Source organism: Xiphophorus maculatus, chromosome 1, assembly GCF_002775205.1.
Source record: "Xiphophorus maculatus strain JP 163 A chromosome 1, X_maculatus-5.0-male, whole genome shotgun sequence".
Taxonomy (NCBI): Eukaryota; Metazoa; Chordata; class Actinopteri; order Cyprinodontiformes; family Poeciliidae; genus Xiphophorus; species Xiphophorus maculatus.
The window spans coordinates 27,692,307-27,717,079 of NC_036443.1; the positions used below are offsets into that span (position 1 = coordinate 27,692,307).

Here is a 24,773-nt window from a genome sequence, read left to right on the forward strand (position 1 = left end):
TATGGGATTTACATGCATGTGCTTTGGGGGAAAATGACCCCGATCCTTAATGTTCGGTATTTTCCTGTATGTTGTGCTCAAAGTTTAGTGTCCAATTAGCTGCAAAATATTCTAAATCCCTGAATCCTCATAGACTGACGTCCATAAGCCTGAACACTAAGATGATTTACATGCCACCTGTCAGAGAAAGAACGGAGTCGCCAACCAGGGGAATGCTTCTCACCTGGGATGTTTTTATCCCTTGTTTCCAGGATGACAGGTTTTACTCTGTGCTGTGGACCCAACTCCTTCTTTAAACCATTTGATGTGCCCAGTTTGATGCCAAATGTATTAGAAAATGTCAAAGACACACAGTTTAAGCTGATGATGCAGCAGACAGTAAGGTGTCACCTGAAGCTGTGATGCACGGCATGGCAAAACCAAGTGCAACATTTTCAGGGAGTGAATGGAGAAATGTATTCAGAGTCACAGAAAAGAGCAAAGCTTGAGCATCTATATTTGTTTTTATGTAGTTGTAAAATCACAAAGATTCAAATTAAGCAGTTCATTTACAATAAGTATGAATATTTATGTGAATCTAAAGCAACATCGAGCAGTACTGATGGTGTTTTTTACCCATTGAAAGAAAATGCTATATAAAAAAGATGAGCATCTCGATCTCTCTCTCAAAAAATATTAATATGTAAAAGCAGTTGCCATGTTAAAAAAATAAAAACTTTTTTCTTTACATTTTATTAAAAACGATTCATCAATTATTTAATTCCCTCCCTAATAATCAATGGAAATATTATTTTTGACATTACAACAATCAGACTCTTTGTATTACTACCGACTAGGATTTAAAAAAATGTTTCCACTAATATTTTGATGAGTTATAATTGGTGATGAGGTCCATGTCCCTGGGATTGGAAGGCCTCTGTCCCATTACCCTAAGCTTTAACTCCCAACACTGATTCTCAAGATTTTTAATTCAAGGAGTACTTTAAATCAAAATCAAATGAAAATTAAAGCTGCAAGCAGCCTCGGGCGGCCCTCGCAGCAAGCGCCGCTCCGGCCTATTGGCCACCGCGGGGGTTCCAGCCACCGCAGAAGCTCTCGCACGATTTCCAGAGCCGCAGCCAACTCCCCACCGCAGAAGCTCTGCCGCAGTTTCCAGCACCGCCGCCCGCCAGCCACCGCAGAAGCTGTCGCGCATTTTCCACGCCCGTCCACCAGGCGACACGCGTGAATGCGTTCGGCAGCGCTCCCCGACGACTGTCAAAAAATCTGGTGCAGATCGGTCGATGCATCGAGGAGACACAGCCGATGTATTAACTTAGGGGGCGCAGTGGAGCCAGATTACATTTCAAACCCGTTGGGCTCTTTAGAGGTGAACAAAGGTCATACATATCCAGTTTGGCGCCAATCGGATGATCTATGTGTGAATTAGAGGCAAACGTATGAATATGGCGAGGGACTGATATTCGCCATTTGGCCACGCCCACACGGTTCAGCCAGAAGCGAGCATTGACAGAGCTCATCATCCGAATTACCTTGATTAGGTCAAGAGAGCCATAAACGGAGCTTTCCAAGGAAAAAAAAGACACTTCCTGTTCTGAGGGGGCGGGGCTTAGATGACGTCATAATATAATGACATAGCATTGTCAGGCATCACACCAGGATGAGTCAGGCCAAGTTTGGTGCAGCTCGGTCGAAACATGTGGAATCTAGAAGCAAACGTATGGCATCGGCGTTACAGGTCACTTCGCCACGCCGCCACAGCCAGCTGCTTCATCGCAGCCAGTCAGGGCTTGAATCCACAACACACCAACATGTCTTCTGTCTCTGGACACAGTTTCATGTTGATTAGGTCAAAGGGCTAAGATAGCGACCGTTCACAGTAAAACATGACACTTCCTGTTCTCAGGGGGCGTGGCCTAAGTGATGTCATCATTTCACCACAGGGTATTTTAGGACACCTATTGCTGATCAATCACTGAACGTTTGGTCCCTCTATGTGTTTTTATATAGGAAATATAAGAGTTTCGTGTTTCATGGCGAGTAGGTGAACTTTGATCCCTGGTAACCCCCCTTCAGCAAGCTCATGCAGTCACCAATTTGATAACTTTAAATCAGACATGCCTTATGATCAGACTGACCGAGTTTGAAGCCGATCAATCGAAATCCCTAGGAGGAGTTCGATCAAATGCAAAGGCTGTAAACGTCAAAATCGAGGTCCAAAATGGACCTTCAATACAAAATGGCCGACTTCCTGTTGGGTTTTGACCATGGCTCTAATAGACTTTTTTGTACGTCCGGACAAGATACACATGTGTACCAAGTTTCGTAATTCTAGTTTAAAGCATGGCTTAGGGCTGTTCATTTAAAATACTCTAGGGGTCGCTATAGAGAAATTAGGCCACGCCCACCAAATTTTGTTATGAATTCCTGTCGGTGGGTGGATAAGGATCCATCCTAGTGAGTTTGGAGCAGCTGGGCCCGAAATTGTGGAATTCAGAGCCAAACGAAATTCGACGGCGTTTGCAACGCCGCCACGCCCACCTTCTTCATCGCAGCCGGTCGGGGTTGGATTACTCAACACACCAACATGTCTTCTGTCTCTGGACACAGTTTCATGTTGATTAGGTCAAAGGGCTAAGATAGCGACCGTTCACAGTAAAACATGACACTTCCTGTTCTCAGGGGGCGTGGCCTAAGTGATGTCATCATTTGACCATAGGGTATTGTAGGGCACCAGATGACGATCAATCACTGAAAGTTTGGTCCCTCTATGTGTTTTTGTATAGGAAATATAAGAGTTTCGTGTTTCATGGCGAGTAGGTGAACTTTGACCCCTGATAACCCCCCTTCAACATGCTCCAAAACTCACCAATTTGATAACTTTAAATCAAACATACCTTATGATCAGACTGACCGAGTTTGAAGCCGATCAATCAAAATCCCTAGGAGGAGTTCGATCAAATACGAAGGCTGTAAACGTCAAAATCGAGGTAAAAAATCCACGTTCAATACAAAATGGCCGACTTCCTGTGATAGTTGGTGATAGGTATTTTTCCTTTCGAACCTATATAAAATAAAGAACCACAGACAACGTATTATGAATTTTATAGCCAAGCTTTTGCAAAAGGAGAAAACACAGAGAACTGCTCCTCTGACCAGTTCACCATGTGTTCTGAAACTCTGCAGTAGAGCTTGTCTTTTTATTAACACAAAACAAAAGCAAAGGGGGCTGGTGCTGATAAGATTAGGAGCCCCCAAAACGAACACAATCAAACACAGTTTTACGACTAAGGAATTTCTACCTAGGGGACAGTCAGGAAAAACAACAAAGGTCGTAAAACTTCTGATACAATCAACTAGCAACCCAGTTCCTAGGTGTGATAACTAATCAAAGGTCTGAGAAACACATTGTTAACTGTTTCACATGAAGATAAACAGACAGTAGTGACTTCCAGGTCAGTTCATACACACATAAGGAAGAGAATCACTTTAAAAGAAAATCACAATGTTCTTTAGACTGAATGTAATCTAAAGGAATAATAAAATGATAATACCAAAAAATCTCTAACAGTTGGCTTATAACATTAAATGTAAGTTCTGAGTCTTTTGGTGAGCTCTACAAGTGTACCAAATTTCATGTCTCTACGATGAAGTACGTTCATACCATTGTGTCAACAGAAAATTGCTAGTTGCCGGCGTTGAGCAATTTTTTTTGCGATTTTTGCGACAACCTTAAAATTCAACATTTTTAAATTTTCTAGTCGCGACCGCCAAGTTTGGTGAGTTTTTGAATATGATAAAGCCCCCAAAAAGGCGCACGAAGAGGTGGGAAGAATCGTAATAATAAACAGTACAGATACAATAGGCCTTCGCAGCGCTTTGCTGCTCGGGCCTAATAAATAAAAATAAATTTGAGTTTAACTTCAATTGTGATATTACATTTGAATGAAATTATTATAAATTAACTTTTTGTAATCAGTATTTTGCCTCCTCTACATACGTAAGAATTAAAATGAATGCTAGGTGTTTTTAACACATGTCTTTAAAGGAATAACAGCACGATTAAGCTTCATAAAATGAAAAAAAAAAAAAAACTTGTGTTCCACTATTTTCTCTATTTGATACACTTTGACCTCCATACACCTTTGGAAGGTTCAATAAAAACAGCATTGGTGATTTTGTGCTGATCTGATTGTTGCTGAAGCACAGTGGTTTTCCACAGATGGTCGTGTTCGGAGCCAATTTATATGCTGTAGCTGGATATCTGCTTTCTCCTCAGTTTAATTGAGACTGTCCCAATTGTAGGCGTAGGGAGGTTACTCTTAAAATAGAAACATATGGCACGATTGTTGATGGCTGGCATGGGCCTTAGTTGGAAAAAAAAAGTTTTTCGAGTGGTATAATTCCCACAACACCAACTCCCCTTTTCCTCCAATACATTGTTGGCAAAACCTAAAATCCCACTTTGATTTCTCTCCAGCATGATTTCTATCCATATTCAACAGGATCTGTTCAGAGATGGTTAAACATGGAAATTGTGTGATATTCTAGGGGGATATTTGTACTTGACACAAATGCATACCAAATAATAATCTTACCCAACAACAGGAAGCTGATTATTCATTTTATGAGGTCAACTGAGGTGCTGTGATAAGGCTGTTTATGTGTAATGATTTTCGTTAACTGTGTTTCCATTGACGACATAACTGCACAATTTGATATTTTGAAAATGTATTTGTTTAATGGAAACTCTACATTTAAAAAAAAATTGTTTTTGGATAAAACGTTTTGGTGATAATGTGGTTTTGTAACAGAATTTCAAATAGAAACACAACTACTGTAGCGTCCAAAAAGCCTGATGCTGCTCTTTTTGTCTCAAAGCTGTTCTGTGACTAAATGAATTAAGTCATTTAATTAAGTCAGTTAGTTGTTTTGGGTAGACATTTTACTTTGACAGCTACTGTACGTAAGTTAGCATGAGTGAGACGTAGGAGCTTAAATTACAGACAAATGATTTTAGTCTGTGTTTCTTGTGTTTGTCTTGCAGCTGATTAACCAGAAGATCAGAATGTGCAAGCAGCTGTACAACTCCAGGTCATTTGTTTCCGTGCTGGAGTACCTCCTCGCTATAGGCAATTACTTGAATGAGAACGCCGGAAAGGAAAAGGCCAAGGGATTCCGCCTCTCGTCCTTAACCAAAGTACGATTCCAACACTCTCGTCTGACCTTTGATTGAGGTTCGCCTCTGCCTAATAACTCTGCTCATTGACATACACAGCCTGGTCCCTGAGCATCTTGCCATTTTCTCTTGGCCAGGTAGGTTCAATCAGGGCTGTGACTGTGTTGCTGCCTGGTTTCACTAGAGAAATCAAACTTGGCACAAAATGAGAACATGAGTGGCTTGGTGCATAAGATCATACAGCCAAGCCAGTGGCTCTTTACATCACGTAAAAGTGAATTCACTTGGTCTGGTTAGGGGTAAAAATTTCATGGTTATTACATCATGGTTTCACATTTGCACCAAGAAACCTTTGCGTGGTATTCTTACTTCTTGGAGTTATCAAAGTATGTGGATAAATATTTCTGAAACTTAAAAAAAAATATTACAAAAAGAAAAAAAATCTGATCTTTAACCACTATACCAATTTTAAGAGACACCTAGAGCTCCACTACTGTTGCTCTGAAAACATTTTTATCTTGTTTTCAAAACATCTTGAGTTTTAAACAACTTTAAAGTTTGTTAATATGAAAATTAAAAGGTCAAAAAAGATGAAATGTTTAGATCTTTAAGGAAAAGGTCAAAAGCACCCAAAATATGGTAAGAACAAATCTCAGTGCAAATCACTTTTTTTGATTTGCAATGAGACCTTCTTAGTTTGTCACATTAAGAAATGGAAGATTGATTGAGAAACGTTAATCAATTTCTCATCTACCTCGGCGTTAGCTCCAAAATCTGAAAACACACATCAAATTATATATTTTTTAGAGATTTTATTTTGCCATGAGTGGCCTTTATTGACAGCTACCAGACAGGAAGTAAGCAGAGAGGGAAGGAGGAAGACATGCTGCAAACCCAGGAAGGCTGTGTTAAGAACTGTAGCCTCTGTATGTGGTACACATCAAACATCAAAGTTAACAGATTTCAAATGAGGATTTCATTTACTAACAGAAAAAAACTACCCAGACCTACCTGGTCATGTGTATGAATACAATACTACCCCAGTGCTAAATTTTGCTTATTTATTCATTAAGATAAGATATAAAATGGGGAAATGTACCTTAATTAACAAGCTCAGAGTATTGTTTATATGTGCCAGATTTAGCAACAGATGCTAGTTTTCAAGTACAGTCCTTGGCAGGTTGATCTTATGGAACAAGATTAAAACAATAAATGAGAAGATTCTTCAATTAAAAATAAGAAAACTGAAGAATTAACTAAACCAAACAAAAGATGAAAAACAAACACCACATGCTCAATATGCAGTTGTCATTAACCAACTTATGATGTCAGTATGGTACAGTATGGTAAGTATCAAATGCAAGAATATTTTTTTTCTTTCAAGCTGCAGCCTTAAAACCAACACAGCATCCATTTTTGCACCTCCACACTTACTGAAAAACTCAAAGGCCCATCCCATTGCAAAAACACATCATGATGATTTTGTAGACTTTTAAGACAATATTCCAGAGACTGATGAGACAAAAGTTTAACTTTGTGCAACGTGTTAGATCTAGAGTAAAACTAAAGCAGGAGTTCAAAATAACAATATGCAGGCAGCGAAACATGATGATGGTAATGTGATGATCTGGGACTGCCTGCTGCTTCAGAATAATCTCCCAAAGAAGAACGTGGCCATAGGCCTATACAAAATTCACTTCTGATTGACTATAGAGAAAAATAATGTATAGATTTTGGAGTGGCCTAGTCAAAGGTCAGAGTTTTATCCACCTGTGGTGTCTTGGCATGATCTTAAACTAGCTGCTCATGAAAAGAGCTACAAGCAACCATGAATTAAAACAAGTCTACAAAGAGATGGGAAAATGACAATCATTGTTATCATTGTTATGTTTAATGACATTTTTCAGTGCTAATTAGTTTTAGGGATCAAATACTTTTTCACAGAGGACTTGGTTGTTTTGGGTAGACCTTTTACTTTGACATCTAAAATTACCACTTATAAACTATATTTTATATTTAATCAGGTCAAATACTTTTTCAGTACGCTGCGAACATGTAAAAACAACTGAATGTGACGAGCACAATTTTTTTATTGTGTGTTTTTGAATTGTGTTTTTTTAGCTGAATGTGTATTTCAAGACATATTATGATCTGGTTTTGGTGGCTAGGCCGTTTTATTACTGTGGAATTAGAGCCAAACATCAACTGATATCCTTTCAGCTCTTAAGTAGAGAGCAGCTTGAAGTGTTTTCTTGCTGTTTGAAGATGTTATACTTCTTAACTAAAAAAAGGATCAATTTAAGGTTGATTGAGTTAATTTATGGACACTTTTTTCTCTATGACAACATGATGCCGGTGTTCTTTTCATTTAATTCCTCTGCATTTAACTTGATCTAGTCTTTGGAGTCTGACTCTCTGCTGGGGGAGTTTGAGGACCAGGGTTCTGAGCACAGAAGTAAAGCGTCTTGGGCTCCGTTTAATAAAGCAGAGGCCTTGTGTTTCCTCAGAGGTGTTTCCAGGTCTAATTGAGAAGAGTAAACTGTTGCTGCTAAAGACAGACTCTCTTCAAATTAATGACCAGCCGCTTTCAAGAAAATGCATCGAGGTTATCTCAGATCTTTTTTTTTCTTGTGAGCATCAATACTTGGTGCAGGTCTTGCATATGTAGCCCTTGGAGGCCTAAGCTGGTAAACAACATAACCTAGAAAGAAAAAAGGACGAAGTTTGTTAAAGGATAAGGGAGCTACCTTAGGAATTTCAATTATGTGCTAAACCAACAAGGCTGAATTTGTATCCTCATTATTATTATTTTATCAGACTTACTACCATTAATTTAAAAAATGTGTAGAATTTCACAATCTATCATCTTTTTGTTTATTTATTATATGATTCACATCACATTTGGTTCTTGTTTATCAATATTAGGACACTATGACATCTGTTTTGTTTTGCACCTCCACACTTACTGGCAAATATATGTATAAGATGTTCTTTCATGACAAACGCATTTTCTCACACAACATTTTTCACAAATATAACCTTCAAGAATGAAGGTTATTTATTATGAGTATTCACATATTCATAATTCCTGTTGCCTTAAACTTCTACATTTCTTCTTTGACTTGATGTGAAATTAACTGTTTAGGAAATGAACTGTCCTTCAGTAGACATTTTAGGATTTTTTAAATTTCAACTCACATTTGCCTTTCTGAAAATACATGTTCTCGTTTTCCCATTTTAAATTGTGGTTAAGAAAAATTAACCTCTTTTTTAAATTTTTTTTTACGTCACATTAATACACCAGGGAAACATGAACTCATTAATTACTAAGTAAAAGTTCTGAAACATTAATCAAATTAAAGAAAAGTTTACAGATGCGTTTTTAGATAGAAGTTGCTAATGTTAATAAGTGTGCCTCCAGAACAAATGTTTCCTAATGTTGGATTTCTTCCATACTAAATAAATGCACTCCAAACGAAGTTGAATTTTTTCTTAAGTATTTCAGTTTGAGCACAATATAAAGTTTAAAATTTAAGTGCTGCATGTGTTTATATGGGCACCTTGTGTCTCACCATCAACTTCGAATCCACTCATATCTTAAAGCATTTTATTTCGACATAATTCTCATAAAAACACAACATTCTTAGAACAGTATAATGATGTTAAACACATTAGCAAATCTACAAAGAAATCTGCATTTTGCCTTGCGGTATTTTACACTGATTGATAATTATGCAAAGACCAACAACAATGTATATATTGTTATATATATATATATATATATATATATATATATATATATATATATATATATATATATATATATATATATATATACCAGCTTCTGATGGGGAATTTATTTACTTATTCCACAGATAAATATTGCATTGGTTATACTTGTATCTATATTTAAACATAATTTTGAATTAATAATTTAACAGCTATTTTTTCACTTTCTGTGGTGGGGTTAAAGTACAAGATTGCCGTATAATCAAATATTTGCTTTTAAGTGTTTGTAAATGCAGTGGGATGTGCCTATATTTTTCAATACACTGTAAATGCACACAAGAAAATAAAGAAGGCAAATTATTACAGAAACAAAAAAGGAATAAAAACCTTTAGTCAGCCGATATGTTTTCCAACCTTCAGTCTGCTTTTTCTTTATCTCCAGCTTTCACAGCTGCGTGGGAGGGACAAGAATTTCACCTTGCTCCATGCCCTTCTGGAGCAGATCATGTTGCAGGAACCGGGCCTGGCCACTTTTACCCAGGACTTGGCAGAATTTGAAACTGTCCCTGGAGGTATTTGCTCGTCAAGATTTGATCAAAACAGCAGAAGAAAAAAATCTGTGGGGTGCTTTTGAGTTAAGGGCTGATAAATGAAATGTACATTTATATTTAATACCAGTGTTGGTGTTTTTCTCCCCCTCTCCTTTGGAAAGCTTCCATCAAAGGCTTGACCGCAGAAGTGGATGGTAAGTAGATCACATTTTACTACAAAGACTGGTGTTCACTATGCTGATACTGCTGTAGGTGGAGTTGTGAGAAAGCATTACATCTCTCATTGTATTTCAGTATATTTTGTGAAAACATAATGTCTTTCCATGAGGTCTGAGCTGAGGATGTTATGTTTTTACAGTGTTGAAGAACGAAGTGCAGAAAGTACTTCAGTACAGAAAAACCATCAAGAAGAGAAACATTGCAGCTCAACACCCAAACTTCACTAAAGATCTCAAGGTGAAGTAAAAATGTCTTATCATTTCTAGTTCCCTCTACAATCACTAGGAAAATATTACCATTAATTTGAAAAAAAAAAGTAGTGGGCTGTGTTTATAGCATAAATACTACGGGAAATATAGCAGACATCGATAATCTGAACTATAGAAGCATCATTTATCTGTTGAATGAAAGTGGCCTGAGATTAGAGCCTGGAGGAACCTCTCGTGATTTTTGTCTGATCAGAATTATTACACATGTAGGCTACGTTGTCTATTATAAAAAGACAAACAACACAAAATATAAAAGTAAGAATCACATAACAGCATAAGACTGAAAGAAAAACCTACACCCAAAGCCCGATACACCAGCTGCTGCAAAGTTTTATTTTAAGTCCCATTCAAAGTCCATTTTTTTATTTATCATGGTTGTATTTTTATTTGTTTTCTTGATAATAATATTAACACTGCATTCTACTCATTTTGGTGTGTCATAATCTCTTAGAGCTACACAATACATTAAATCTCACTCATCTTTGCAATATAAATATTTACAGTATCCCAATTCCTAAGAACTGTTTTGGTGCAGGATTTGTTAGGCCATTTTACATGTATAAGCATCTCAATATTTTGCAGCTCTGTGTTTTTCCACATATTGTGCAGCCTCACCGACATCCTCTGAAATTGACAGGAACCAAGAAATTATAGATTATTATGACTTATTCAGGACGTAAGAACAAACTGCATAGCAGTTGGGGTGAACACAAGTTGAATTTGGTCACCAGCACAAGTTTGTATGGCTAGGAAAGGGGATAGGAAGATTCCTGGTGAAACTTTAAAACTACTACTGGCTTCTTCAGTCATGTGGCGGCAGACTAGACCTGCTGTCAGAAACTATACATCAGAAAAAACAAACATCTAATTCTGTTTCCATGTATTTTTCTGCTGAGCAGGCAGCTTTGGCAATGCATCATGATATGATATTGATTTGCATCTTTCTGACTCTCTTATTATGTACTTTTTCTTCCAGGTATAATTTGCAAGAATTTGTCTCCACTGTGTTAAATGCAAATAAATGGCTATGTAATGTCAAGAGCTTTGTCCTTTTTTATTATGAGAATATTTTGACATATTCAGAAATGGACCAAATAAATGTCAAAGTAGATGGTTACTTAAATGTAATGTTGGAAAATATGATTAAATTTAAGTTCCTTTACTAAATGTGATGAACTGAGCTGGAGTTATTCCCACTTTTTCATATAATCTTAAAAAGAAGCAAATATGTAGTTTTTGTAGTTCTTGGCATCCCATCCTAGCATTTTTAAATCACTGAACTTTTATTAAATTTTCAATTTTGCTAAATGTTTGTTTTTTAATCACATCAGTTTTACAATGAATAGAGGTGTGTGTGGTTTGCTCACCAACTCCTTGGGCTCTCCTTTGTATCGCAGATGGCAATAGAGAAGTACAACGTGCAACTCGAGTCGCTGACGAAGACTTGTGAGGAGATGAAGAAACTCTACTCTGTCATACTGGTAATCCCTGAGTTATTATTTCAATCTCTCTTTTGTACAGCTCCAAGGATGGATGCCCCCGCCGCCTCCCGTCCTGGTAGTGTCTAGATTGCCGTCTTCAATTATTTGTCACCTTATCTCCCCGATGCTATGCTGTCACAGCTACATATATTTCAAAGGGGGGAAGGTTACTTCTGTAGCACCAGGTGTTCATAATGCATATTATATGGGGTTTTTTGTAACTGCGTTCATGTAACGTTAAATCTACAGTGCCTTGCAAAAGTATTCATGTCCCTTTTTTCACATTTTGTCATGTTAGACTTCAGGTATTATAATGAGCTTTTTTGTGAATGATCAACATAAAGTAGGGAATGCATTTGCACCAGCCTCTTAGTACTTCAATCATTAGATCAAAGCAAACACTTGAATACTTTAAACTTTTTTAGCTTTGGCTGGATGTTTAGGTTGGTTGTCCTACATTAAGGTGAACCTGCATCCCAGCCCGTAGGAAGTTTTCTTCCAGCATAAACTTTTAGTTTGCTTCATCCATCTTCCTATCAACTCTGACCAACTTCCCTGTCTCCACTGAAGAAAAGCACTTTCTTTGTCATTGTGGCTGTATCTCCCTCATGGCGTGTGCCATGCTGCAAAGGGGATTTATATAGTTTTATTTTAACAATGGCTTTCCATTGCTACTTTTCATGAAGGCCAGATGTATGGACTGGGTAGCTCTCAATTTCTGCAGCTCCTCCAGAGTTACCATCAGCTTTTTGACTTCAGCTCTCAAATTAATGCTCTCCTTGCCCAGAATGCTGGGTTATAAAGGCAACCTTGTTTTTGTTGGTTTGCAGTTATACTCTGCTTTTAATAACCTAACCTGGCTTTAAACTTCTTCACAATTTCATCCCCACATGTCTGCTGTGTTCCTTTGTCTTCACAATGCTTTTTATTTACCACTGTTCTTCACTAACTTCTAAGGCATTTCCAGAACATCTTTTTTGGTCTTGAGCTCCACTGGATTCTATTTATTACTTTACTTGGTGAAGTTTAAAAGTAGAAGTGAGGAAAAAAGTCAATTTTACAGAGAACTGGAATTCTGAACCGATTCCAAATGCTCAAAATCGATTTTAAAATGCGTTTAAGTCGCTCCTATTTGTGAGTATACCACATATTGCATTATGTGTTCACTTAACCACAGAAGGTTGTCTTGTCCACTCTAGGTATTTTGAATAATTCTTTGATATTTTTTGTTATTTAAGAAAAAGCCAGGAAGCTAAGCTAACCTAGTACAGGTAATTTAAAATAAAGAAATTTATGCAAAAATAAAAATTGGTTTGAATCAAAAATTGGTTCTGAATCAAATCGTGACCCTAAAAATTTTAATCAAATTGCTAGACACTGAAAGATTCACATCTCTTTTTAAAAGCAGAGGGTGGCAATTAATTTTATTTCAATGTGTTACAGTAAAAGAGGCTAATCACACTTTTCAAAATTTTTATACTATATGTGTTTAAGCCACTTCACATGTTGCTATAGCTGTGTTCAGTGGTCACTTCCAAAAATGCTTCTATAGAGGTTATAAAGTATTTCTGATATGAATCAGCCTCTAGAAACAGTGATATCTCATAAGTCTGTCTGTGAACCGCCGTCTCCTCTGAACATTCATCTCAACAAGAAATCTCCCTTAAAGCAAACTCCTCTGTCACATATATCAGATTTAGTGGAATCGCTGCTCCCTTTGTAATCTTTCATCACTCCTTCTATTAAGAAGAACATTTTCTTTGCTCACTAAACCGCCACGATTAGGCTTCTGCAGCTCAGTCCTGCTTCTGACACCTTAACTGGTGCTATGGCTTTTTCTTATAGAGTTTCCACAAAAAACAATCAATACAAAAAGTAGCTGCAAGTTTCTCATCACTTTTGTATGTCTGAGGACAATCTATCATCATAGAGTCCACTCACCCTTCCTGCTGTATTTGAACACTGAGATATGATAGTGCAAGATGGAGCTTTAGGCCTGCGAGGGAATTGTGTTATTATTACACCCACTGAAAGTCTCCTCTGCACTCCAAACAGTCACATAGACGTGGATGCAGAGGGACTGTCAGCATCTCTCTATATAGCTCTTTTTATCTGCTGATGGATGAGCTTTTTTGGTGGCTTTCGAACAAAAAATTCTGAAACCTTTGCAAGTTCAAGAAATAGTTCAATGAGCTTCAGCATGCTTTTAAGGATTTAATAGTAAAAACCATGAGCACCTGGAAGTCTCAGTTCAGCACAAAGACAGGAAATAGTTTGTAAACGAGACATTTTTCTTCTGACTTTATTGAGTTATGCATTCTTTCCACAAAACTCATCAAGAAACTTGGGCAAAGTCATCCCCTGATAATTTTCTGAGTTCAGATTGCTTCTAAATTAAGGTCTGGGTCTTTCAAACTATTAGTGTACCAGAAGCTACACCAGAAAAACAAAACAAAAAAGTTGTACCATTTTGATTTCAGGACAACTGGTTTTCATATTTTCTTAACGTTAGCCAAGAAAGTATATAGCATGTTGACTGTTTAGTTTAGCTTATTAGTTTATCAAAAACAAGGACAACATGCAGAAAAACATTAATAACAGATATGTTTCACCAGATTTAGCTGAAGCTAGTTTCCATCTGCAGTCCATGAGCTAGAAAAACAGTCGAATATGATAAAACATTCACTGAAAGTCTCCATGTACCCTACATACAATCACTGTACAGGGTCATAAAAATATGACATAATCAATACTTAATGCCAAACTTCTGCTCTGTAATCACTAATGCAGAGAATTATTTTTCAATGTGAACTCTGCTGGTTTTCTAAGAGCTGCTTTGTGACTTTACAAAGAAAGTCCTTCATGTCAGTGGAAAGCTTAATATTTTCTGAGAGTTTGTTCCATTCTGTAATACCTTCGAATGAGAAAGCTGCCTGTGCAAATGCTGAGGTACGTTTACTAGAAAACAACAACAGCCATAACAACAACAACAAAAAAAATATGTCCACGTTTGGTGTTTGAGAGTTGGAAGACCTACTTACTGCCATGCATGTGAGGTAAACATGAGTTGTTGTGACTCTTCAATTAGATCAAATTACAATAGATTTTAAAAAAAATGTGCTTGAGGGTGAGGGCCAGGCTTAATAGAGTTAACAGCCAGTGCTCACTTCCTTTATAACATGGAAGATCTGTTATGAGGACTTAATCAGTGTCATAAAGGTTCAATGGATTTTTCCAAGTTAAAGTAATCACAGAGCAAAGCTCAGAAACCACTCGGTGGATTTGGGTGCAAATATCACACTTCCTGAAAGCAAGCTTTCCGTTTTGGAAAGGTTGGCAGGTTAATATTTGCATAAACTGAGTGAAGGTTAGATGATTTAAAAGAAGCCTCCTTAGAGAGGTTCTGAGTTTGGAGGAAATGTAATTAGGCAAAAAAAAAAAGGACTTAACCAGAGAAAATGTATAATGCATTTCTCCATGTTTAGTTTTTGCAGTGATTTGGGTTTTCTGTGTGTTTATTTAGGTTTCTAGTCTCTGTGTTGTCCCGTCTAGCCCTTGATTGAGTACAGCTGTTCCTTGTTTCCCCTGATCGTGTCCCTGTGTATTTAATCCCAGCTGTGTTCCTTGTTCTTGTCTAGCCTTGTGTAGTTGTCTTGCCTGCTGTCAGTTTGCATTTTTACCAGTTGCTACCAGAGATTAGCTACTAGCTCTGCTCACTCTGTGCTGCCTGGATTTCTGCATTGTTCATCATTAAATCTCCATTTACTCTCCATAACCTGGGTCTACTGCGTCTGCCTCACCACTCAACTACCGCACATCATGACAGGTTTTGCCACAATGGGACTTGGATTAGGGTGATTATCGGGGAACTTTTCATTTAGACAATGATAACCCTAGTTATTTACAAAATACAGTTTTGAAATAATTAAATTTATCATTGAAAAATCTATTAAACTGTCTAGTGTTACTTTTGCCACAATAACAGTGAATAACCACATTCATTTTATCGATTGTCTGTAGCTACAATCAGACCTGCATAATCAAGAAATAAAATTTTAAAAATATCTGCCTGACATGACATAGCCCCGAAGAAATCTGCAAAAGCAACACATCTTGCTTTGGTCTAAAAGAAATTGTAAAATGATGCATTTTCATAATCTGCTTTCTAATTTAACAAAGACTTTTTAAAGGCTTTATAGTATCACTATACTGCTTTTCCTGATCACTATAGCATAGTGATCAGTGCTCAAACTTCACAGGTGTGGACGGTCACATATTTTTTAATTAAGACACCACAGGAGTACCTAACAAGGCTTTTCTTTTAAATAATTTCAATGCTACTCCTGCTCAGCCACTTCATTCTTTTTCCAAGCTGGGTTCAGTAACATTTGAAGCAAGTTAATGATGTGAAAGAAAATCTACACAGTGGCAGTTTCACAAAAGCCAAATTAGCAAATTGAGCTCAGAGTAGCACTCAGCAAGCTTGTAGAAAAGAAGATGAGTAGCAGTTTGTAAGTAGCTTTCTTGTAGGCACCACCTTTCCCTAATTTTTCTCACAATGCTTTTAACAGACCACTATAGCCAGTTTGTAACATCTTAATCAAAAATCGACTTTAATAAGTCTTGGCGTCTTTGTGTCTCCAGCTCTGATTCACTTAAGTTGCAAACTGTTGCTAAAAACAGCAAGATTTGCTGTAATATAACCATCTCTGATTTTTTATTTATTATACCTAAAGACAAATTAACAGCCTGAGAAAGACTTTTATTATTATTTTTAGTTATAGAAGATTATGCTGTCACATTATTTGCCCTAGGCAGCTTTTCCGTTTATGCATTTGAATGAGAATGTAGATATTCAATAGCAGTAGGAAAAAATCATAAAGCAGTTGCTGAAAAAAGTAGAAAGTACAAATAATTTGAATGGTAACAAGATACTGTATTTTTTTGTTGTTTCCTTTATTCAAAACTTTTCACACTAAAATGTAATGTTATTAAGTGCTACATCAGCATTATCTTGAATCAGTTTTCCCAGTGTTATTAGTAATGGAGGCACAATAGCTGTGACATTTAAAACGTTTAACAAGTTGACCTTTAATTGTAAAACTTTCCTCAGGGAAAGAATTATATGTTAATCACAGGGGAGAGTGACCAAAATATGGAATCATACCTTCTGGTGTTTGAGCATCAGCATTTTGCCACTGGAATCTTATTTGAAAAGTGCTGTCTAATTTCTCATAGATTTTCATGGCCCTGTCACTTTAACATTTGACTTTTGCTACGGTAGCAACCTAGGAGCTTATTTGTTTTCCCATTGGCCATTAGTATTCCGTTTCCTGTGTGCTAATGCTGAGGATAAGGACGTGTCTAAAAGATGTAGCGGACAGTTCAGACCGACTTGTGTGGGAAGCACCTTTTAGTTTGGAAAAAGAAGAATCTGAAAAATTTTGTCACATGTCATTGACATAATAGTGGATATTGTCAACAGGGATTTAGGGACAAATAAAATGTAAAAAAATTCTCAAATATTTTTTTAAAAATTTGATGTATTGACACTAAATGTGACATAAAATACATAATTGGATGCAATCTCCATAAAGTGTATTGCATTTTTAAGCAGATAAGCATAAGTTTGCAATGTTCTCTTTTATCTATCACATAAAAATAAAGTAAATTGAGACAACTCAATTGAAATAAAATAAGGATATTGTGCTTCTTTTTCCATTTCATAAAAATATTCAAATTTTGTTTTCTAGTATCCACAGACAATAGGGCTGTGATAAATGGAGAAGCTTTTACACAGCATCAAATAAGTGTTTTATTATGCATGAGGGAAAAAGATCATCTGAAACATTTATTGTCCAAACATATACAGACCTTATCAATTTGAAATGAGTTATCTATTTAATATTTCTGCAAAATGTCTTAGCACAAATTGGTATTTGGCATCTTCCTTTCCTTTTTCTTTTGTAAGAAAAAGGAAAATCTCCTCTAAAAATGGTGTACAGAAATATTCAGAAAAAAATATTTCATTGGTTTTTGTGCAGTTTAAAATACTAATCAGGAAATGTCAAGGAAACATGAGTGATGATGTGCATGGACTTGCTTCTTGCCTGCAGTTTTTCTAAAGAACATTGATGGACTAATAAAAACTAAAACACAAAAATATTTTTTGTTTAAAATCAAAGGCTAAAAAAAATGTTAGATGCTGTAACAAACTTGAAAATTAGGTTTTCCTTCCAGAATGTCCACAACCCCAAACATGCCTATATATCTACAATGAACTGGTTTAGATGATTGAATATCCATGTGTTAGAATGGCCTAGTCAAAGATGTATTTAGCAAGACTTGCCAACTGATGCTCACAGATGTTCTCTATCTAATACCTTATCTAATATTTTTTCAGAAGAAAATAACCAGAAATACCTGTCTTTAGATGCGAGGGACACATGTGACTGAGTCCAAAGAAGTTAACATAATGAAAGGAGTTTCGACAAAGTGTTATACAAGAATAAGTTGTTTTTTTCCCCCAGAAATATGAAATCAGGCAGAAATATCAGGTATATGAGAAAAAATTTCCTTCTTATACAGAGGAAGATAATGGTTAGACTATAAATAGTACAACAAGAACTCTGGACACAATTTAGAAACTGTCTTTGTAACATTTATCCATTAGCACATGGTTAAAGGGCTGAACGTTAAAGGCAAAAGGGCAACAATTTGTGTTATTGAGAATTATGTATCTGACAGAGTATTGCTTTTAGAGCAGGTTCTTATGAATAGTTTTATGAATACAAAGCAGGATCTTATTCTGAAGGAATCCAGCAGTGTTGAATGATCTTTGATATTGTTCATACTGTGTATTTATAAAGAATGATGTCCCTGCTTTAGCTTTTCTTGAGCTCAATGCAAGACAGTCAGCATGTTAACTAAATACATTTTCATCTCCATTATGAAGAGTTCATTTTTACTTTTAATTTATAAAAGTTAATAGAGGAAAAAGTACAATAAATATCAGAGGAGCTCAGGTCTGAACTCCAGACTGTGCTGTTGCAACAGCATTTGATAAGTCAATTAGCAGGGTTTGCTACTGTGACCCTTTCAGGACAGAATTTGACCTCAGAAATTCCAATGCCAGTGACCCTTAACCACCGCAGGGTAAGTATTAATTAGGCAGTACATAACTTCCTCATTGTATGAGTGCACTCAAGAACATGAATGCATGCTGTAGCAGTGTATGAGCTAATTACATCAGAAAGCCATGCACAGAAAGAACATGCACTACTCAGACACCAAATCATTAATGAAAGTAAATGTAGTTATTAATTCTTAAACTGTTTTTGCAGACCCAAAGGTCTCATGAAGTCTAATTGCTGTCAAGCTGAATATTCAAGGAAGTAATCTTGTTTTTTTTTTTGTTTTTTTTTATTATGTGTAGGTTAAATTTGGAGAACCTCTGGATCAGGACTCCCAGGAGCTGTTCGGGATGATCTGTCAGTTCCTCCATGACTTTCAAAGGGTGCACGCTGAAACTGCTTGAATTGAAACTGTGGGAGCATAAATTAGTGAGGCAGAAGTTTTCCGGGTTTTATTTAATCCCAGTGTGGTGGGCATGATTGATGTCAAAGCTGATTTTGTACGATTACCACCAATTTGGGTTGTTGATTGTGTAATCAAATACAAATCTATAAACCAATGCATACCCTAGTAACAGTCTAATGGTCATACATATATGTACCGTCTCCTTTAAAAGTTGAAAGAGTAAATGAATGCTGATTCATCCAGAATCTGGAGAAATATAGAAACATTATATTTTAATTTTATGACTTCTTCTGCAGCATTTCAAATCATCATGAGCCGAGAAAAATATTTCTTTGTTGCAGCTTTTTAAAGAGATCCTTAAGTTCCCTTTGTGATATTTTCTATCATGTGCCCACAAGATTAAAAAGCTGTCAAAAGATGAAAATCCAAGGGCTCTGTAGCATAGTGATAGCAGAAAATAGTGAATCTTATTCAATGCTGCCGTTGGACATTTTGACAACGTTTGCGCAGGGATTATTGTTGGAAGGAGACCATAAGAGGGATTTTAAGAACATGTGAAGTTTTGTTGGACATTTTTAAGATGCTGAAGTTGGTCAAATATGACTGGTAAAAACCCTCAACGATACAAGTCCAGCCGGAAGCATCTCTGCCATGAAGTCAAGTTTTTTTCATACTTCTGTTAAATGTAAACATATAAATGAAAGCAATATGCCTGTAACACAAAAATAAATAATGCAAAAAGAAAAGACTTGAGTCTTAATGATCCCTAAAAACAGAATTATCAATTAAAATAAGTCAAAGGCACACTGACTTCCCTCCACATTCTGCTCATCATGACATTAAAAAATGTTCCAGCTTCTTCAAAATGCGGCTATGTGGAGCTGTCAGTGTCTCACCTGCTGCAGACAACACTCTTAGTCTGGATAAACAGGCCTTTTGACCATCAAGCTGACAACTTGTCAGAGTGCGGCAGATTCCAAAACAGATTAGTTCCATGTTAACCCTTTCATGCATAGTGGTCACTACAGTGGACAGCTATCTAAAAGCCATTTTCTTGTGCTTCCTGTGGATTTTTATGTTATAAATGCACACAGACCACTGAAGTGGACACTAATGCATCATAAAATATACCATCAACTACTGGCCATCAGCTGCAAATGCAAGAAATTATTTTTGTTAAATACAATATGGCCGACAGACAAAAAAGCATGAGAACCGACCCGGTCCCTCCTTCTACTGTAGACGACTCTTGCAAGTAAAAAATATATTGTGACATCAGATAACCCCTAAGGAACAATACTACTGATGTATTATTCAAATAGCAACTTTGTATTTGGACAAAATTACAACTGATCACATAAAAATAAAAAATTTAAAAAAAATTATTTTTACAAAAAAAATGTCCTACCTTTTTTATGCCTTAAGAAAAGAATTTTAAAAAATGGAAAAAAAATTCTGACAAAGGATCATAATTCATGCATCAGAGGGTTAAAATAACCTTAATCATGAAAAACAAAAAATCCATAGCCTTTAATGTAATTAACACTACCTTAATTTATTTCTATAAAAAGTGATTCAAATTGAAACACAAGTTGGTCTGTCATCCATTAGCAGGAATTTTCCAAACATATCTTAATCTATTTTAGTTATTTGTCCCTATGCAGTTTTACATTGGAGTGGGATTTACTCAGTTCCATCACATTACACACACACACCGACACACACCACCATGCCCACACTGACAACTAAGGTCAATTTAGAGGGACGATTTAATCTGACATGCTTGTCTTCATATTCTCTACTCATTCACATGCAGAACAGGCAGACGTTTGAGAGAAAAAGGCTCCAGCTGCGATATGAACAAACCTTCTTCTTGCTATGAGGCAACAGTGCTTCCTGTCACTCCATGGTGCAAGTCCTTCAGGTGAAACATGTATTTCAAAACAGAACAAAACAAAACACTGTTCATATATTTTATTATGATTTTGTTTTGTTTTACACCACATCAGACTTACATTAGACAGTAAAAATGGTCAGTTAGTTTTCAAAAGTGCAGTTTATCTTCCACATAACTTGATTAACTTGCGGTATTCAGAACACATGTATTTGCCTGTACTTACTCAACTGGGCAGAATGATTGTTTTATCCAGTGTAATGTAATAATCATACTGCTGTACAATACTTCAGCAGTACACATACTCAAGACCTGAAAATATTCATATCATCCTCAATACCAAGCACAATAAACTTTAAAAAATTCCTTTTTTATTTAAACAAGAGAGACCCACAGAGTTTAGAGTCCCATTTAAAGTGGTGACAGCAGCTTAAAAATCCATAAGAAACTAATAATGAGAGCAGTGACATGTACTGTGATCCAGTCAAACAAACAAAATAATTGATCAAAAATCAAAATATTAACATCCAATATTGACAATTCTTACACAATGTTTCAGATAGGTTAGACTAACTTGATGATTCCACTTATGAGAGACAGAGCATTTAAACCTTTTTCCCATCTCAGTCTGCTCTCTGGTTCCCATAAACTATTTCAGGCTGAATACAGAAGTGATTCCATGGAAATAACACAAGAGGCTCCTTTACCTTCTTCTTTAGGCTGAAGAAGTTGATCTGGAGTGAAGTGAAGGCTGTAAACTTTGCTGTGCAGCGTTAGCTTTAACTGGTAGCGACGAATATTTACAAGCCACCGTCTTCTTAATTCAGGATTGTTTGGAAATCCATGAAAACTTAAAAGCCCATTATATTAGGAAGACAACAATGTTCATAGTATTGTTTTATTTGCGTCTGAAATAGGACTTTGTCTTTTCTAGCTGTCATGGTAACAAAGCAGAAAAAAGAGAGCCGCATTTGCGCATGCGGTTGTGACGTCAGCGCGACAGGTGCAAAGAGCCCATAAGGGAAGCAGCTTGGCTGATACAGAGAGAGAAAAAGGTGGTTTGAGTTGTACTTCAACGGGTTTCCCATTTGCTGTGCCGCATAGCACTAAATTAATATCTATATTTCCAAGTTTCATTGAGTTAACATTCTATCACGGCTATGGATGGCATGTGAAAGTATAGTCTTTTGGCATGCACGAAATTTCAATAATAATAACATGCAGGGGGTCTTTTGATTTTGATTAAGTCAGTGCCTCACCAACCATGAACCTCACCGCACGTCACTGGTAGTAGTTCACCTCAAATGATTTAAAAGACACCATCAGACTGGTATTTCTTTGTAGGAGATAATTAAAAGATTGCTGCATACATATAACTGCACCAGTTCTTTGATAGAATGGAAACTGAAAGAGACAACCTTCAGCAGTGGGTGTGATTATTTTGAACAGTTAGTCAGGCTCAAGGATTTTTCTTCTACTACTACAAAGGAAGTTCCAAGGCTCCCAGTGAGTAGGGAGCATGGCTCTACTGCAGAAACAACACAACACTTATCCTTAAAGGACAGAACAGTCTTCCCGATGCTGGTAGAATGTGATTTATGGGCCTGCTCAGAGAAAAAGAAAACCTGATGGCATAATGAGTAGAACCCTTTAATTAGAAGGAAAAGTTTGACATTTTTATTTTAGTGAGAAAATGACGACTTTAATTAAAACTCAGTGTGCAAAAACTGCCAGTTCGTTAGCAGGAAAGTCAGAAAATAAATCATTAAATGTTTCTTTCACCGATATTTATGTTAAGACTTAATTTTTTTTTAATGTGTTAAACTGCCATCTAGACAGCTAATTAAATGTGATTCTTCTGCTGATATGGCATCAGTTTTTTTCTTGCTTTTGGAATGAGTAAGATTCAACACAAGTGAATTATTTATTTATTAGGAAAAAAAGACACTGATGAAGCAACAAAAGTAAAATTTTGACAGTTTTGCCTTTCCTTTTGTCAAAATGCAAAAACAGTTCAAAAGTGAAAGCTGGACCGACACAAAAATATTGAAATTTATACAATAATGGTTGAAAAGTTTTGGAATTTGGATAATATCAACTAGCATGAACAAGACTAACTTTCACCATCTTTGATTATTCCAAATTTGCACAAAAAATGCAACAAAAAGTCACATTTTAAATGCATCTTTCTCGACTAAATAGAAATAATGACTGGCTATTTTCAAATTTTTGTAAAATAGTTGCTGATGTGTCCATAGCGGATTTTCAGCTTTACAACAATTTGTATACATAATACATAAAATCATCGGGTGACAGAGCGGATAGGAGTGGTGTGCACAAACATGTTGGTAGACAGATGCTAAAGTGGAAAAAAAGGACAGCTTGTGCAGAAAATGGAAATGTTGACAGATTTTTAATTGTGCCTCCTACAGGATTTTCTACATCTCAATAATAAATATCTAGTAAAAATCTGGACAACATTTTAAAAGAGGATTTGACTTTAACTAAATTGTGAACATTTAGGAGCAAGACATGTAAAGCAGCAGTTGGACAATGAGGAGATATTGAAAAGTGTTTTTAAGACCTTTTTTTTAATACGAGAGAATGAAAACTGTAAAGTTGCAATCTTTGATATTTTCTAGTGGTTTTGTAATGAAACTGAGACATTACCACACAAGCTCCACAAAGAGAAGCTCCTTTGTTCCGTGCTGAAGCCACACAGCTTTATCTGGGTTATATTCCCAAACACACCAGAGACAGGGAGCGATAATGTCGCAAACTCCTCAACACATCACTCCTCATTATCTTATAACAATTCAAATTTATGTCAAACACTTTAATTTACAGACTTAGACTGTTTAAGCCATTTTCCATCTGGGTCTGGTGGAGATGATTTAGGATTTTGCAGAGGCAGTTAACACAAGATCTCAAATGTCACTGAAAACATCAGCAAGTGTGGTTGACTTCAGCAAATTTGATCCTCTTCTACACTGCTTTCTCCTCATTTATCACCATGACATATTAGATTGCATATTGATGTGAGCTGTAATATTTATAGTGAAATAGCACCCTGCTTGATATTCCTAATGTGTTACAAACAAAACACAACAGATTTCCACATCGTATTTTTGCATCTTGTCACTCTCCCTTTTCAAAATCAAAACACCAATCTACAATACTTCCAGTTGTGAGATTGTGGCTCTTTTAAACATGATCTGCATTTTGGGATGTAGGTGATGAATGTAAACTCCTGTAGGTAAAGTCTGGGGACGATTTGTGAGATATTTATTAAAGTCCAAAGCTATATTTAATGCATAAGTCATCTAAAATTCACTTTTTACCTATTTTCTCCTGCAGAAGAAAGTCATTAACAAACAGCAGAAAGTGTACACATGTTATTGTAGAAAAACAAGGCTTTAGATTTGTTTCAGACGGTGGCTCATAACAGCAGCTTTTGTAGAGTAGAAATCTCTGTTTTAAGAGAATGTCCTGCAAGTGGCAGCCGCACAGGTCTAAGTAGTCACTTAGAGATAGACACACTTTCACTGATCAACAACAACATCAACATTAAAAATTGAAAACCTAAGTTCTAAAGCAGCTTAAAAGCAATGACACACAGATTTTTGCCTGAATCAGTGCAGATTCTAGGAACCGTCAGTAAAAGCAGGTCCTGTGAGTGCAAGTGAAACATCCCTTCAGGCCTTTGGTGGATATAAATGTTCAGGTAAGGAGGACAGAGTCCCAATACTGCCTTATAAGTAAAAAGATGCCAGTGAATCAAACAGTGAATGGAAAGGGAGAACCATCCGAGATGAGAATACAGCGGACAGTGATAAGAGAGAGATTTTAAGTTTGTGATGAATCTCAGTGGCCCGTGAAACACAGAATCCAAAGCAAGAAGACATTTAGAGG

General features: G+C 36.4%; 1 protein-coding gene across 1 annotated transcript in view; it reads left to right on the plus strand.

The window, feature by feature from the left end:
• The window catches only part of LOC111609883 (formin-like protein 13), a 44,120-nt gene extending 24,417 nt beyond the window's left edge, over positions 1 to 19,703 (plus strand). The window contains exons 12-17 of the mRNA XM_023340892.1: positions 5,048 to 5,200; positions 9,351 to 9,480; positions 9,621 to 9,653; positions 9,818 to 9,915; positions 11,345 to 11,428; positions 18,864 to 19,703. Coding sequence (XP_023196660.1) covers positions 5,048 to 5,200; positions 9,351 to 9,480; positions 9,621 to 9,653; positions 9,818 to 9,915; positions 11,345 to 11,428; positions 18,864 to 18,965 — 600 coding nt within the window. The 3' untranslated portion in view covers positions 18,966 to 19,703. The remainder of the gene's footprint in view (positions 1 to 5,047; positions 5,201 to 9,350; positions 9,481 to 9,620; positions 9,654 to 9,817; positions 9,916 to 11,344; positions 11,429 to 18,863) is intronic.
• Positions 19,704 to 24,773: the final 5,070 nt, after the last annotated feature.